Genomic DNA, 14,692 nt, shown 5'->3' with positions numbered 1-14,692 from the left:
TTAATGGGTCGAGCAACAGTCTTTTCAAAAGTTTTTTAATGAAACTCGGAACTTTTTAATAATTTTTTTCGGCTTTTCCACATACAGAAGCGGCACCACAGCTGTGTAGGACTAAACAATTTTTCATCAGGGCAGTCAAAGTTAAAAAACAGTTGGAAAACTGCCAAAAGCCCCAAGAATTTTTGCAATTACTAAGATAAAGCTACTATAGCAGCTGGAATATGTTGCCACAATGGTTGATTGGTTGAAACTAGGCAGTTTAATTCTAGTGGTCATCTTCGTTCCCGTTCAATTTTAAAATGTATCATTTATTAACAAAAACTACGCTGATTTTTTTAGGTTGTGAGATTGTGGGTTCTTCTGTATCGCTAAATCGCAAAAGATGAAAGAGCATGCTTTCTGGCTATGTTATAAGCAATAATTAGTTTTAAAAAGTTGCACGTTATTTTTTTGTTCCAGGACACGTTTTATTATCTAGGCAAATTCCTGGCGGTTTATTTTCCCGCCGAATAACAGGACACCTTTTTTTTGTCGAGCCAAAGTTGAGGACGGTTTTTTTAGTTCCAGCCAAGGTCGAGGACATGCCGCAAAAAAAAACAGACAAACACATACTAAAACTTTGTGGAGCTCGGCCTTTTAAAGCCTCTAATCGAAAGAAGACGCTCTTTAATAATTCCAGTCATGGACTCAAATCTACTGCGATAAATGACTTTTTTTGGTGTTCATAAATTTTCATGAGAAATTGAAATGAAACAAGTCAGTGCTACCTAGAGTTCATTCTTGTATGAAAAGCGACAAGTTTTTTTTCGGTGAACTTTTTTCTTATTGGGCAACCATATATTTTATTTTGTGATTAAGCAAGAAAGTTGAGTTCATTAGGGATATAGCAATTTATTGCATAACGGAATAACGGAAATAGATATCAAATAATATGAAAGCATCAGTATAACTTTTTTCTATTATGCTGTTTTCTTTTTTTCAGAAAGTGAGAGCTAAAGACATTTCATTTCCTTTTTATCAATTTTTTTTAGAAAAGGATATAGCACAAACTTTTTCATTTTTTATCAGTCCCTACTTAACTGCAGGTAAAAAGCATTAGATAGAGATCTGCAGCATCTTGATAAATAAGCACGTCCATTTGATATTTCGGGTTACTTTGGCTTCATCATTGATTACAAAACCATTTAACTTGATTGCATTTAGAAGATTAATTGAGAACTGTATAGTTTCGGTACTGGTTAATTCTAAAATTATTCTATAGAAATCATTTACAATGGGGGTATGGTTATAGATAGCTGCACTTTTGTGTGAAATTTGCATGCTCATTTAATCTCAAATAATCAACTTCGGATCTTTTTTCTTCTAAAGGGATCTTAAGTTCATCAATCAAAGTATAAATTTTCTTTATCGGAATCATCACAACTCCTCGTCTGGTAAAAAGGCGCACCGCATCCAACAGTTACTCATTTGACTAGTCTGCTTAGCCAGGTAGTAGAAAAAACATTTTTCGTCATCATGTTTTGTTAACCGTCTCTGTAAGATAAAAAAAATGCCTGTTGGGAACTAAAGGCAAGCTTAAGTCAAGTACTCTGAGATTGCTAATGTTCTCAATGATTTTTTGACGTTATTATAAGGTATTCTACTTTACAATTCAGTCACAGATCAGAAACTTATCGGTTACATTTTCTTCGGATTTAAATATATCATTCAACTTCCGCTCCTTGTTTTTAGTTTCATTGATTTTCAAATTAAGGATTTTTGTAAAAATTTACGCAATGTGAATTCAAAGTTCAGAACCAGAGCATAAAAGTTTGGCTACGTCTGGGTAGGACGGTCTCATCAGATGTCCTCTCCCTGCAACCTTACACACTAAATAAAGTTCAGGTAAATTTACCTGAAAAAAATACCTTAACTTACCTGAAACCTTCAGGTAGTTTTGCCTTACCTTAACTTACCTTAACTTACCTCAACTTTACCTGAAAATTACCTGAAAAATTAATGGGGCACCACTTGAACTTTTACCTGAACATACCTTAAATTTACCTGAAAAGCACACCTGAACAGTTAAGGTAACATTAACTAAACTTACCTGAAAAACTCAAATTGGCTCAAATTGCTTCATATAATTATCATTGTAAAGCTCTTGTAAGAAACTTCTCAGCATTATTTGTTAACCTATACCAATGGTGCGTTTTGTTGAACCTCTTCTGGGATCAATGGAAAGTGAAAAATCGATTAGTTATGTTTTCTTAAAAAAAGCTGTTTTGGACCACTTTTAATGCACCGGTATCAATCAAAATCGGTTTGTGAGCAGTTTATACATAAACAAAGGCGTGTGAAAAAAGCACCAATTTTTGCAAAATTGGTGCGTTACTGCCTTTTTGAATTTTTTTGAGCACTCCTTGAAAGTATTTTTGGTGTTTGATGTAGTGTAGGTCGACAAATATTAGTTAAAATTGCTTCATCTAAAGATCATTGTAAAGCTCTTGTAATAAACTTCAACATTTCGTTTGATAATTTTACTATAAATATACAATTATGTACTGCAGAAAGTTTTAAAAAAGTTAAGGTAAGTTAAGGTAAATTTACCTTAACACAGTTCAGGTAATTTTTTACCTTAACTCAAGTTAAGGTAAAGTTAAGGTAATTTTTACCTTAATTTTACCTTAACAAAGGTTTACCTTAACTGCGTTAAGGTAAATTTACCTGAACTTTTTTTAGTGTGTAACCTGGGAATTTTGGACGTATAGTTTGAATTTTGATAAAATCTGTTGTGCTAAATATTTTTTTGCGAATACAAACAATCTCTCAACAATGTCAGTTTGATACGAGCACTGGTCAATTCGTGCACTTGGTTGCAGGGGCAGTTTGTTCTGCATGGGATCCGTGTTGTGATCCAACTACATGTGGAGTGAAAGCGTCAGGTGGGGTGTGTAGGGAAGCTGTGAGCTCGTGTGACCTTGAAGAGCAGTGTGATGGAGTGAATGTAAAATGTCCCACTGACATCTTCATTTCAACTGGTGACAGCTGTACTGTGGATGGAGTTAACGGCACTTGCTATCAAGGCAATTGCAGAGCTCCATATTCTCAATGCCTAGAGTTAGCAATTTAATTGGTTTTACAAAAAGGTACTGAAAACGGGTCTTTCACATTATAGCCCCCCCCCCAGCTTAGTGGTCAGAAAACCTATAACCCCCAATAATGGTAATTATACCATAATGGGGGGGCTATAATTTCATGGGGGTTAAAATGGGAAAGACCCCTGAAAACAATCCATGAAATACGCTGAAAGAATTGAATGGAAAAACTGGGTTCATTTCCATTTGTGACCCCTTCCCCAGCGTATTGGGCTTGTACTATTTGCAGCCCCCAGACGCGCGTGCCATACTTTTATATAATGATTTACTATACAATGACACGTGCTCTGTAACTGGTGGGCGCATAACGTACTGGGGGGGGGAATCGAAAAAGATCCAAAAGAATCCTTGACCAGCAGACACATCCTTTTTCTGAGCACCAGGGAAACTGAAAATTCCTAACCAAGCAGAACAAAATGATTTTTAGGAACCTAATAAAAATAAAAGTCAGAAACTTATTCAAAAGACTGATTTCCAGAAAAGTGACTCAAAACTTGTTTTTTTTCACTTTATGTTGCATACATCAAGTGTATATAGTCTAGTAGGCGCCAAAAAACGTGATAATGGGTGATAAAATTTTCAGGATAGGCTAGCAGAACGTGGTGGAACATAAAAGAAACAAAAAGCGGCTGAAACAAAAACTGTTCGAAGGAATAAGAAAAAAATACTTGAAAAATATTGATTGTCTTAAAATTAGTCTTCAAAGCAAATTTTACGATACTAAAGCAACCGAAATAATCCGTGCTCAATTAAGCCTTGTAAAATTTTTGCAAAAGACTGCAAACATAAACTTTCAGAAAACAACTTGACACAAATATGAAATTTTGAGCTTTATTTGTTTTTGCTTTTAAATTTGTCTACTCTTACGTACATACATACACCTCAAAACATGGAATAAATAGCAAGAAATGTCATTTCAGACCTATCAGTTGCAAACTTAGAAATGGAAAATGAACTGAACCACTAAAAACGGCGCCTTTTTGTGCTCAAAAATTTGAAAAAGGTTGCTCATTCATAAAATTTGGGCCTTTCCAGCAACTTTTCCGGAAAAAGCACTAATTACTGCTGGAACCAGTTTAAGTCCGGTCCTTTGATTAAACTTGAAGCCTTTGAGTTTTAGCTGTCTGTTTTTGTTGATTGCTCAAAGTCCTTGCTGAAAATGTGTAAAAATCTTAGAAAAATTGAGAGAGAACCAATGCAACCCAATTGCTTCCAATTTTAATTAACATATTACAAAAAAGTTTAAAGCTTCACACTTACTTGATGCAAGAAAATTAATTGCAAGTCTTTTGATTGACCCATTTAAAAACCTCACGCGTTAAATGAACGGTATGAACCTGAATAACCTATAATGTATCATGAGCCCACAGTTTCTATCCAAAACTCTTAACCTGGGAATTGCATTAAAGTCTAGATAAGACTTTAATGCAATTCCCTTTAATGGTAAATTGCATTAAAGTCTAGATAAGTGAGTCTCAAAGACCTGCTGCTGTGAATCCTAAATCCGTTAACTGTAATCTTCAACCCGGATCATGTTATTATTTTAAATCCGCGCTGAATCATAGTATTACTCAATATGTGTTTTTAATATGAACAGTTTATCATCATGTCATTTTTTACCCTGTTCAGACAAAAAGTCAAAGTAAAAAAGGCTCTTTGAAAACAATCTGAACAGTACAAAATTCAATCTTTCCTTTATCATGCCAGCCCAAAAAACCTTTAAATGTTCTGGACAGTTATTCATTCACTAAAAAAGGTATGAGACTACTAGATTATCGCTATTCAGCTAAAAATTAAAGGAAATTTAGCAATGGACTGGATCAAATTAGGCTTTAAATGAGGCTTAAGCCACTTTTCCTAATCAATTTTTCTGTGGACCATTGCTATGAGCTATTTATGAAAATGAGTTCTGATAGCCTTTCATTGGTTAATAGCTTTCAAGTTATTGCAAGCAGCGCAAAAACTGTCAGACATATGACATTAAACAGTTTTTCTTGCATAAAGTGGCAAATTTGTATCGTGGTAACTACATAATAAGCATTTTTATTTTTCTTTGTCCAGTTTCAATGGGCGGCTTTTTAGTTTAAGATGCAAAGAAGTGCAACGCTCACCGTTGTTTTGGTTTTTTTATCAGATTTTTTACGAGCTTTTCTCAGGATTTCTTTAGAAAGTAATTCCAGTTGATGTTGCAGAAGAAGTGACTTAATTATAATTAATTAACAGATAATTTGAAATTGTATTAACTTTTTTCACGATCATACCCATGCAATTAATTTTGCACTGTCTGATTTGCCAGAACGTATTAGCTTTTTCCCATTGCCTGTTACACCGTATAATGATTATGTGATATTGTTTAATTATGTTAATGTGCCCTCTACTTCTCAAGTGCACAAGTTTTTGGACCAAATGAACATATTGCGTGAGCTTTTTGTTCATTGTCATATTTTGTCGTGATCACACTGTCCGTAGTTGTGCTACCTAACTCGTTTTTGTCTGATCACAGTCGTACAGTTTCCGATAAATGCAGTTTCCTAACACTTCTCTCTGGTAATTTTAATCAGATTTCTATCAAAAGGCTGTCTTATTTGACCCTATTTGGGTTAAAGGCGGCAAAACAGCGCACTCGTAGGCCCTACTCATACACTTAAGACCTTTCTTATACGTGATCACAAAATTTGCCCCCGAATTTTTTTTTTTGGGGAACACGATCGAAGAACCTCTCGCGCTAACCTTAAGATTTTGTGCTAATCAAAATAGTTTCTATGCTGTTTTGCACGCACACGATTGTTGAGCCCACATAGTTGCGGCAGTTCACATGAAAGTTTATACAGAAAAGGAACATATCATGTTATTTCAAATGAAAACTGATACAACTTTGCATAAAAAAAGCAAAATAGCTTAATAAAAAATGACGAACGATATTGCGAAGCTTGATAATATCACAACACCAATGTTTACGGCTACAGAAATTTGATTACAAGTAATTTGAAAGTGTAATAAGTATAACTAGGTAAATTCTTCGTTAACCCGTTACTCTCAACAATATAACGTCACACTCCACAGGCCGAATTTTCCCCAACTCAAAAATTAAGGTTACAAAAAGATTTAAACTCTTATCGGTTATCCTAATTTTTATTTGACGGAAGAATAAGGAGTTTGAAACTTTTCAAATGTTGCCTCTGACGATGGCCATCTAGTCCCGGTCGGGGGGAGTTGCCGTTATCGTCTTTCTTCTTCAATTCCTTGGGTTTTGTTGCTTCAAAAATAGGATCCTTGTTTCAATTTCTTGTTTCGCCACGTGCACCTTTGTTTAGCTTGTTTTCGATGATTATGATTCAAACTTGTCGAAGAAATCAAGTTTACAACATTTAGGCGGCAAAATATACTTGAGAATTATCACATCGATAACATTCTCGGGGCCTACCTAACCAGCCGGGGGTGTTTTTGGGAAAACATGTGCAAGTTTAACAGCTGCTCGTTTTAAGAAGCCTGAAGCAGTTTTTACTTCACATGACCTACCAGTTTTGTCGGGGCCGGTGAACGTCCTTTTCACGCGTCCCAGGGGCCATATTCCTCTTGGGGTCCATTTTTCCAAAACCCAAACAACGTCATTTACTTTCAACTTGGCATCAGGCTTTGTCCACTTCTTCCTGGTGTTCAGGGTTGGAATTTACTCTTTTAGAAGTCTTTTCCAGATTGCTTCGAGTCGTTGTCGCATTTGGGTCCACGTCTTCGTCTGGATTGTGGAAGTCTCTTTGAAGACACACTCTGGGACATTGGGAAACGCTCTACCGATCAGAAAGTGGTTGGGTGTCAACGGGTCCTCGTCCTCGATGTCACTTCTAAGATGTGTTAAAGGTCTCGCGGACAAGACTCTCTGTTTCGATAACAATGGTGGAGAAGACGTCCCATGTCAACTTCGCAGATCCCAGATTCAATAGAAGAGCTTGTTTTACAGTTTGTACGAGCCTCTCCCACACCCCACCATAATGAGGAGCAGAAGGAGGGTTTAGACGCCATTCGACGGACTCGTTCATTCGTTTCAGTCTAATGAACTCATGGTCAAGTTTGAGGAGTTGTCTTCGCATCTGTTTTCTGGCTCCAAGAAATTTGCTACCATTGTCACTGAGGAAGAGTGAAGGTTGTCCGCGTCTGGCGATAAATCTTCGGATGGCGGTCATGCAAGTGGGTTTCGTTAGGTCTTCTGTCACTTCCAAGTGCACAGCTTGTGTAACTAGAAAATTGAAGAGGCAGATATAGGTTTTTTCTTCTTTGTTCCGCTGAATAACAGTAAAGGGGCCAATATAGTCAATTCGAACGTCTGTAAAAACTACAGGAGACTGGTCGTGTGGAAATCTGATGTCGGGTAGATTCGCCATAGGTGGTTGAAGTCCTTGGCCTTTGAATCGTCTGCAATCAAAGCACCTGTAGGTGATACTGCAAAGGGCGTCTCAAAGACCAAACACGTAAAAGCGTTGTTGAACATACTTTCTCACATATGCAGTTCCAAAATGCATAAAGATTTCGTGGCATTTGATTAGAAAGAGCCGGGTAATGAATTCGTTTGCGTTTAGAATAATAGGGTGTTTCGTGTTGTAACACAATGTAATCCTTTTCGTTCTACCGCCACTACGCAAAATATTGTCTTGGAGAAATGGGGAAGCTGTAGAAGTTTGTATTTCGTTAGAGGAGAATTCTTCTGGTTCAATAAGCAGGTTGAAGTACCGAAAGAGTTCTGTTGTGATGCTTTGAACAGATGACTTCTCGATCTCTCAATATCTGTACAGTTGAGAGCTCTTTTTGCTTGGTTTTAATTATGTGCAGGAAACGAAAGACTTGTGCGGTTGCTTTGAGTAGCTTAGTCCACTTCAAGAATCTCTCGACATCAATGACTGCTTTTACTGGTTGTTGTATTGTTGTGACATTTGTTTTCTCAGGGCTGAGTATCTTGTTCCAGCTGTCTTTTGGTTCAAACAAAAACGAGGGTGGAGTTAGCCAAAGTTTTTGCAGCTCATCTGGATCAATACCACGAGTCACGTGATTGGCTGGGTTAATCTTGCCACTGATGTGATGCCAGCTATCAGATGAGGAGCTGTTTTGAATTTTGCGCACCTTGTTGGCCACGTAAACTTTAAGCTTGACCGTGCTTTTAATCCACCCTAGGACTGCAGTGCTGTCACATTAAAGACGGTTTCCTTGAACGATATATTTTGGTGGGTTTTGACGAACCGAGCTAAGCGGGTTCCAAGAACTGCGGCCTGGAGCTCCATTTTTGGAATACTGAGCTGCTTGATCGGAGCAACCTTGGCTTTGCTTATGATGAACGAGCATGTGACATCATTTTCTGAAGAAATTCTGATATAAGCTACAGCTCCCTAAGCTAGTTGCGAGGAGTTGCTGAATATGTAAAGTTCATGCAGTTCATTTGCTGGTGATTTGGGATTTATGCAGAGAGGAAGTTCAATAGGCAGTGCAGATTGATATTTGTCAATCCATTTTTGGATCAGAATCCGTTTTTCGAGCGGCAAAGTGTCGTCCAACGCTAATCCTTCTTTCCATACATCCTGTAGAATAAACTTGATTGTAATTACTAGCGGGGCTATAATGCCTAACGGATCAAAAAGACAGGCAATTAGCGACAGAAGTTTTCTGATTGAATAGCAGTTACCGAATAGCAGTTACCGTCAAACTTTGCTGTTTTTTTGTTGAATAATCTGTCAGCTGACTTATTCCAGTGAACTCCGAGTACGCGATGACAATCTTCGTTGTTTTCTTTGCTGTGGTAAAAATCTTGTATAGCGGACTGTTCGTTTGAGACCAATTTCGTTAAGTTGAACCCACCTTTTGAAAGCGTTTTCTCAAGCAAAGCTGTGTTTTCTTTAGCCTTTTGAATTGTTTCGAGCAAGTGTACAAAATCGTCCATATAAAATCTGTTGTGGAATAAATCCTTAACGGCCTGGTTGGCTGAAAAATTGCTTGCAGTTCTTTGAAGAAACAAAATTGCTGTTGTTGGCGAGCATCGAGCACCGAAGATTAGGCGAGTGTACTGGAACTGTTTTATATTTCGCTCAGTTGGCCGCAGAAATCTCATGGAGGGTTGATCTGTCTCTATAATGCCGACCTGCATAAACATGGCTTCAATATCAGCTGTGATAGCAACAGGATTTTCTCTAAATCGAAGTAAGAGCCCGAAAAGATTGTTTCGTAAATCGGGTCCAGAGAGAAGATTGCTATTCAGTGAATTTCTTTTGAATGTTGATGCAGCGTTCGAGACACGGCGCAGTTTTCCTGGTTTGTTGGGGTTGGTAAGAGGATGGTGAGGTAGGTACCAGACGCGATTGGGTGTAGTGTCACAGAAGGTCACTGATTTGACATATCCTTTTTCAATGTCAGTATCGAGTGTTTTTTGGTACCTTTCTTTCAATGTTTTGTCATTCTTGAGTTTTTGTCAAGGTTTTGGACTTGAGACTTTTCTACGGGATAGTTGATCTCAAGAGCAACTTCTTTTTTCCAGAGGAGACCGATTTCATATCTTTCTCCTGTATGTCTCACTGTGTTGTTAAGTATTTCTACTGCCCTTTGCTCGTTCTTGGAGAAGGCAAGTTCGTCTTCATTTTCCGTTCAAGATGTGTCAATTTTCCTGAAACTGGTCACGGATTTGGTTAAAGGGTCTTCATCTTCTTCTGTTGAAAAAGTCATTTCCCTGTCGAAAGCCTCAAAACTATTTGATGAAAAGTTTTTTTTTCTGTTTTGTCATTATCAAATTTAACGGGGCCTGTTATGGTCCATCCAAGTAGACTGCGAATGGCAAATGGGGTGTTTTTAGGGCCCTGCAAGATCTCTCGCTCGAGGATGTACTGGGTTGCATCAATTCCAAGCAGGACCTGAACTTTGTTGTTTTCCAATTGCGGGAAATTGACGTGATGTAGGTGTGGGTACATGCTGCCTACCTCATTTAACTGTGTCACGGGCGCTTCGTCGAAGTGCCAATTTATTATTGAGTAAACGTAGTTTAGACGGAACAATGGTCGTTGGCTCCGGAAAAACCCGATGTCAAGCTGTACTAGTTTTGCTTCCATCGAGGAGTCGCCAAATGCTGTTGAGACGTTCAGAGTCGTTTCCAAGCTTGTCTGTGGTGCATTCAATTTGGTAACCATTAGATCGAAAGCATTGAGATTGTGCTGCAGCTGTCCAATAGCGCGTTGCATTCGAAGTGCTCGTTCTGTCCAAATAGTTTAATGAGTATCATTGGCAACTGATTTCAGATTCTCCTCGGGAAGACAGGTGTGTAACTTGGCGGTTTTGTTCCGCTATTTATAACTTCAAACGATTCACAAAGGGGCAATTTGTATTGAGTGATGTTTATTTTCTGATTAGGGCTATTGTTATTATCGTGTAGCATTGAATGTTGCTTGCGTGAGCAATGTCTGCATAATAATTTTGATGGGCAATTTTTAGCATTGTGCTTTGGACTTAGATAGTTGTAGCAGAGCAGGTTTTTCTTCACTTCCGAATGGTGACTTCTGCAAAAAATTAGAACGCCTTCCAATGTAGTGCTCGCCTTGATCTACTGGGCATTTCTTGTTCTTAGTTTGCTGAGTGTTAGTTAAATTAATTCCGGAATGTCGGAGGTTGTTCGAGCCAGTACTTTCGCTGTTGTTCATAAACTGCGATGTTCCACCGCTGTTTTCTCGTCGGAGGTTATTCTGAGCGTAATTGTTGACTGGCGCGCTTGCGTTTCTGACTCTACCGTTAGTGTGTGAGTTTCTGTTGCCAAATCTTTTGTTGTTGTTTTTGTTTTGATTAAAGAACTTGGATTGATGGTTGTTATTTCCATTGTGGTGGTTATTTTTGTCTCGCCGGTTAAAATTTGTTAGTTTTTCGTTATCATTCGGTTGATTTTGAAGTGAAACGAAGCCTTGTAGCTGTTCACAAGCACTAGCTTGTCTATCCATCCAATGTGACAGGTCTTCTATTCCTGGGAAGGTACTATTGATATCCACAAGGTGTTCGCTCCACTTCATTTTCAAAGACCATGGTAATTTATCCCGTGCTATCCGAACTAAAAATGTTGACTTCATATCGGCATAGAATCCATGGGCGTTGAATGTTTGAACCAGTTTGCGTAGAAAAGACGCATAGCTGGTCAAAGTCGCGTGATCGTTTGCTTGTGGTCGTTGCCATAGCTCTAGTTTTTTGGTTAAGGCTGATACAACGTGCTGCGGGTTTCCAAAGCGGCGTTCCGGTTCCGACAACGCTTCGTGATTAAAACCTGGGTTGCACAAGTATCCAGACACGGCCTCTTTTGCTGAACCAATGACTAGGGACTGCAGGTAGCTCATTCTTTCGTTTTCCGAGATGTCGCGATTATTGTCGATTATTGATGAAAACATACTAGACCACTCATTCCATTTCAGAGGATCTCCGTCATACTTCTTTACGCAAATGTCTGGGGGCTTGACCGAGCGATGGTTATTTCGAAAGAAGGGCTGATGTTGATTGTGGTTCTGGTAATTCTGATATTATCCTGGTAGTGACCATTGAGGACTGGTTGGGTTGTAGCGTAGTTGCCTTGTTGTTCTACGAGGTTTTCAGGATTTCTTCCTGCGTCAGTCGTGTTGTAAAAGTGTTCACGACCAAGCGTTGTGTTTTGGAAGTTATTTGTGAGAATATTTTGTTGATATGGCACGGCTCCAGGGGCAACATATTTGCTGCGGTTCGTATCGAAGCTTCTTTTTCTTTCAGCTGGAACACTAAAATTTTCCGTGGCAGCTGCTAATCCGTTAGCTTGTGCAATGTAAGGCCTTTCTGTTTTATGATAGCTGTTTTCACTTAGTGGAGAAGTGTTTGTTGGATTCATGTTGCCTGTTTCGTCGCTCCCAATGAAATACGGGAAATTGATTGTTAAGAGGGGAGCCGGCATTTCATTGTTGGATTCAACTTGATTTGTCCTAATAGGGTTGGCGTTTAAGAACGCTTGATAGTTGTTGGTGTTAATGTTAACTATTTCATTCTCTGAATTCCTTATGGTATTTTGTTGATTCGGCAGTAGGCTAATTACATCGCGAACGCAGTTTTCTGTTAGTTGAAGACTAGGGCTATTATTAGGAGGAGCTGAGGCTTCGTTTGTTTTTTGCAGCATAGCGCTACTTGTAGGTGAATGATCCAGGGAAATGATCAAAGTTGGTCTATTGTCAACATTTTTGTCCAACTGTCTGTTAGGGTCTTCTTGTCTCAATGGAGAATAATTTTTCTGTTGTTGATCAGCACGGAAAATTGACTGATAGTATGAGGGCTCAAAATTGGCCTGGTTAGCTTTCTCATAGGCGTCGAACGGAGGATCTTGACCTGTTGGCGTAGTTATCTGGTGGCTGGAGACTAAAAATTTTTGATTTTTTTTGGGATATATTGATCGCCTGATCTTTGAAGCTGAAATATATCAAAAACTCCGGGTTGATCTGGTTGTAACGTTTTGTCTGGTTTGGTTGGGTTTTGATCCTTGTTCTGCTTTTCCTCATTGGATGATACAACTCTTTGAATATTTCTGTTTCTCAGCTCGTAAAGTACGCTGTTGGTCGAGCTGCCAAAATTATTGGGCTAGTCTTTGATTTTTTCTTGGTTCTGTGCTGCATCAAAAATGTGCCCAAACGGAACTCTTTTGTCGTGCTGATTATCATGATTTCTATTCTCCTTTCTTCTTTCAGCTTTGGAAGCAGTTGATAGGTGGCTGTGTACTGATGAGCGACTGCTTGCTCTCGACTGAAGCTGTCTCTTCGTGATCTCGTGCTGTTTGACGGTTTGCATAATTTCTGTTTTCATCAACGTGAGTTCTTCCGATTCTTCGAGATGTTTTACCACTTGAGTGCTTTCAGGTTGCGTCATGACGTCAACGAGTATTTCAGCTTTTTCCATCAGCTTTTTGAACTGTTGACATGATTGTAGGATTATTTCAGGTTCCAGATCATCTGAAATTTGTTTTTTGATCTCTCGAAATAGTAGCTGCGTTGTCTTTAATCGTTGTTTAAAATCTTGACGGTGCTACTGATATTTTGCTTGCCGTTACTCGCTTTTATTTTTCTTGACAAAATTGTCCTCATTTTCTCAAACTTTGCAATGAGCAGCCGTTTGTGTAAATTGGTTCAGTTTGAAGGAGCTTTCAAAATCCACTCAAATGGCTTTTGGTGTCACAAAATACAGTTAGGTGGTTCAATTTTGGTGACCTTTGGGTTTGATGGAGTGACTATTGGGGGGCTAATTTGACTAATTCGATTGATTTTTGGGGGCAATTTGGCGACATTGTGGGGCACTTTGTGTGACCTTGGTGTCAGGTGTGGTGAACTTGAGTGACCTTGGGGGTTACTTTGATGACCTTGGTGGGCACTTCGTGTGACTTTGGGGTCAGGTGTGGTCAACTTGGGTGACCTTGGGGGGCACTTTGGTGACCTTCGGGGGCTCTTTGTGTGACCTTGGAGGGCACTTTGTTGACTTTGGGGGACTCTGGGTGACCTTGGGGGCACTTTAGTGACCTTTGGGTGCTCTTTGTGTGACCTTGGAGTCAGGTGTGTTCAACTTGGGTGACCTTGGGGGGCACTTTGGTGACCTTCGGGGGCTCTTTGTGTGACCTTGGAGGGCACTTTGTTGACTTTGGGTGCACTCTGGGTGAACTTGGCGGGCACTTCGTGTGACGTTGGGTCAGGTGTGGCCAACCTGGGTGACCTTGCGTGGAACTTTGTGTGACCTTGGGGTCAGGTGTGGTCAACTTGGGTGACCTTGGGGCGAAATTTGTGTGATCTTGGTGTCAGGTGTGGTCAAATTGGGTGACCTTGGGGGCACTTTAGTGACCTAGGGGGCTCTTTGTGTGACCTTGGAGTCAGGATTGGTCAACTTGGGTGACCTTGGTAGGCTCTTTGGTGACCTTGGGGGGACACTCTGTTGACTTTGGGGGACTCTGGGTGACCTTGGGGGCACTTTAGTGACCTTTAAGGGCTCTTTGTTTGACCTTGGAGTCAGGTGTTGTCAATTTGGGTGACCTTGGGGGGGGGGGCACTTTGGTGACCTTGGGGGCTCTTTGTGTGACCTTGGAGGGCACATTGTTGACTTTGTGGGCTCTCTGGTGACCTTGGGGGGCATTTTAGTGACCTTGGGTAGCTCTTTGTGTGACCTTGGAGTCAGGTGTGGTCAATTTGGGTGACCTTGGGGGGAACTTTGTGTGACCTTGGTATCAGGTGTGGTCAATTTGTGTGACCTTGGGAGGCACTTTAGTGACCTTGGGGGCTCCTTGTGTGACCTTGGAGTCAGGTGTGGTCAACTTGGGTGACCTTGGGGGGCACTTTGGTGACCTTGGCGGACACTTCGTGTGACCTTGGGTTCAGGTGTGGTCAACTTGGGTGACCTTGAGGGGAACTTTGTGTGACCTTGGTGTCAGGTGTGGTCAACTTGGGTGACCTTGGGGGGAACTCTTTGTGACCTTGGGGTCAGGTGTGGTCAATTTGGTTGACCTTGGGGGAAATTTGTGTGATCTTGGTGTCAGGTGTGGTCAAATTGGGTGACCTTGG

At 39.9% G+C, this 14,692-nt stretch overlaps 1 protein-coding gene across 1 annotated transcript in view; it reads left to right on the top strand.

The window, feature by feature from the left end:
• LOC142337640 (uncharacterized) overlaps positions 1-14,692 on the top strand; it is a 173,572-nt gene that overhangs the window by 116,787 nt on the left and 42,093 nt on the right. The window contains exon 6 of the mRNA XM_075387024.1: positions 2,862-3,099. Coding sequence (XP_075243139.1) covers positions 2,862-3,099 — 238 coding nt within the window. The remainder of the gene's footprint in view (positions 1-2,861; positions 3,100-14,692) is intronic.

Source organism: Convolutriloba macropyga, chromosome 4 (genome assembly GCF_964194025.1).
Source record: "Convolutriloba macropyga chromosome 4, txConMacr16.3, whole genome shotgun sequence".
NCBI lineage: Eukaryota > Metazoa > Xenacoelomorpha > Acoela > Convolutidae > Convolutriloba > Convolutriloba macropyga.
Note: the sequence above shows the minus strand (reverse complement) of the source record. Positions and strands in the feature narration are given on the sequence as shown.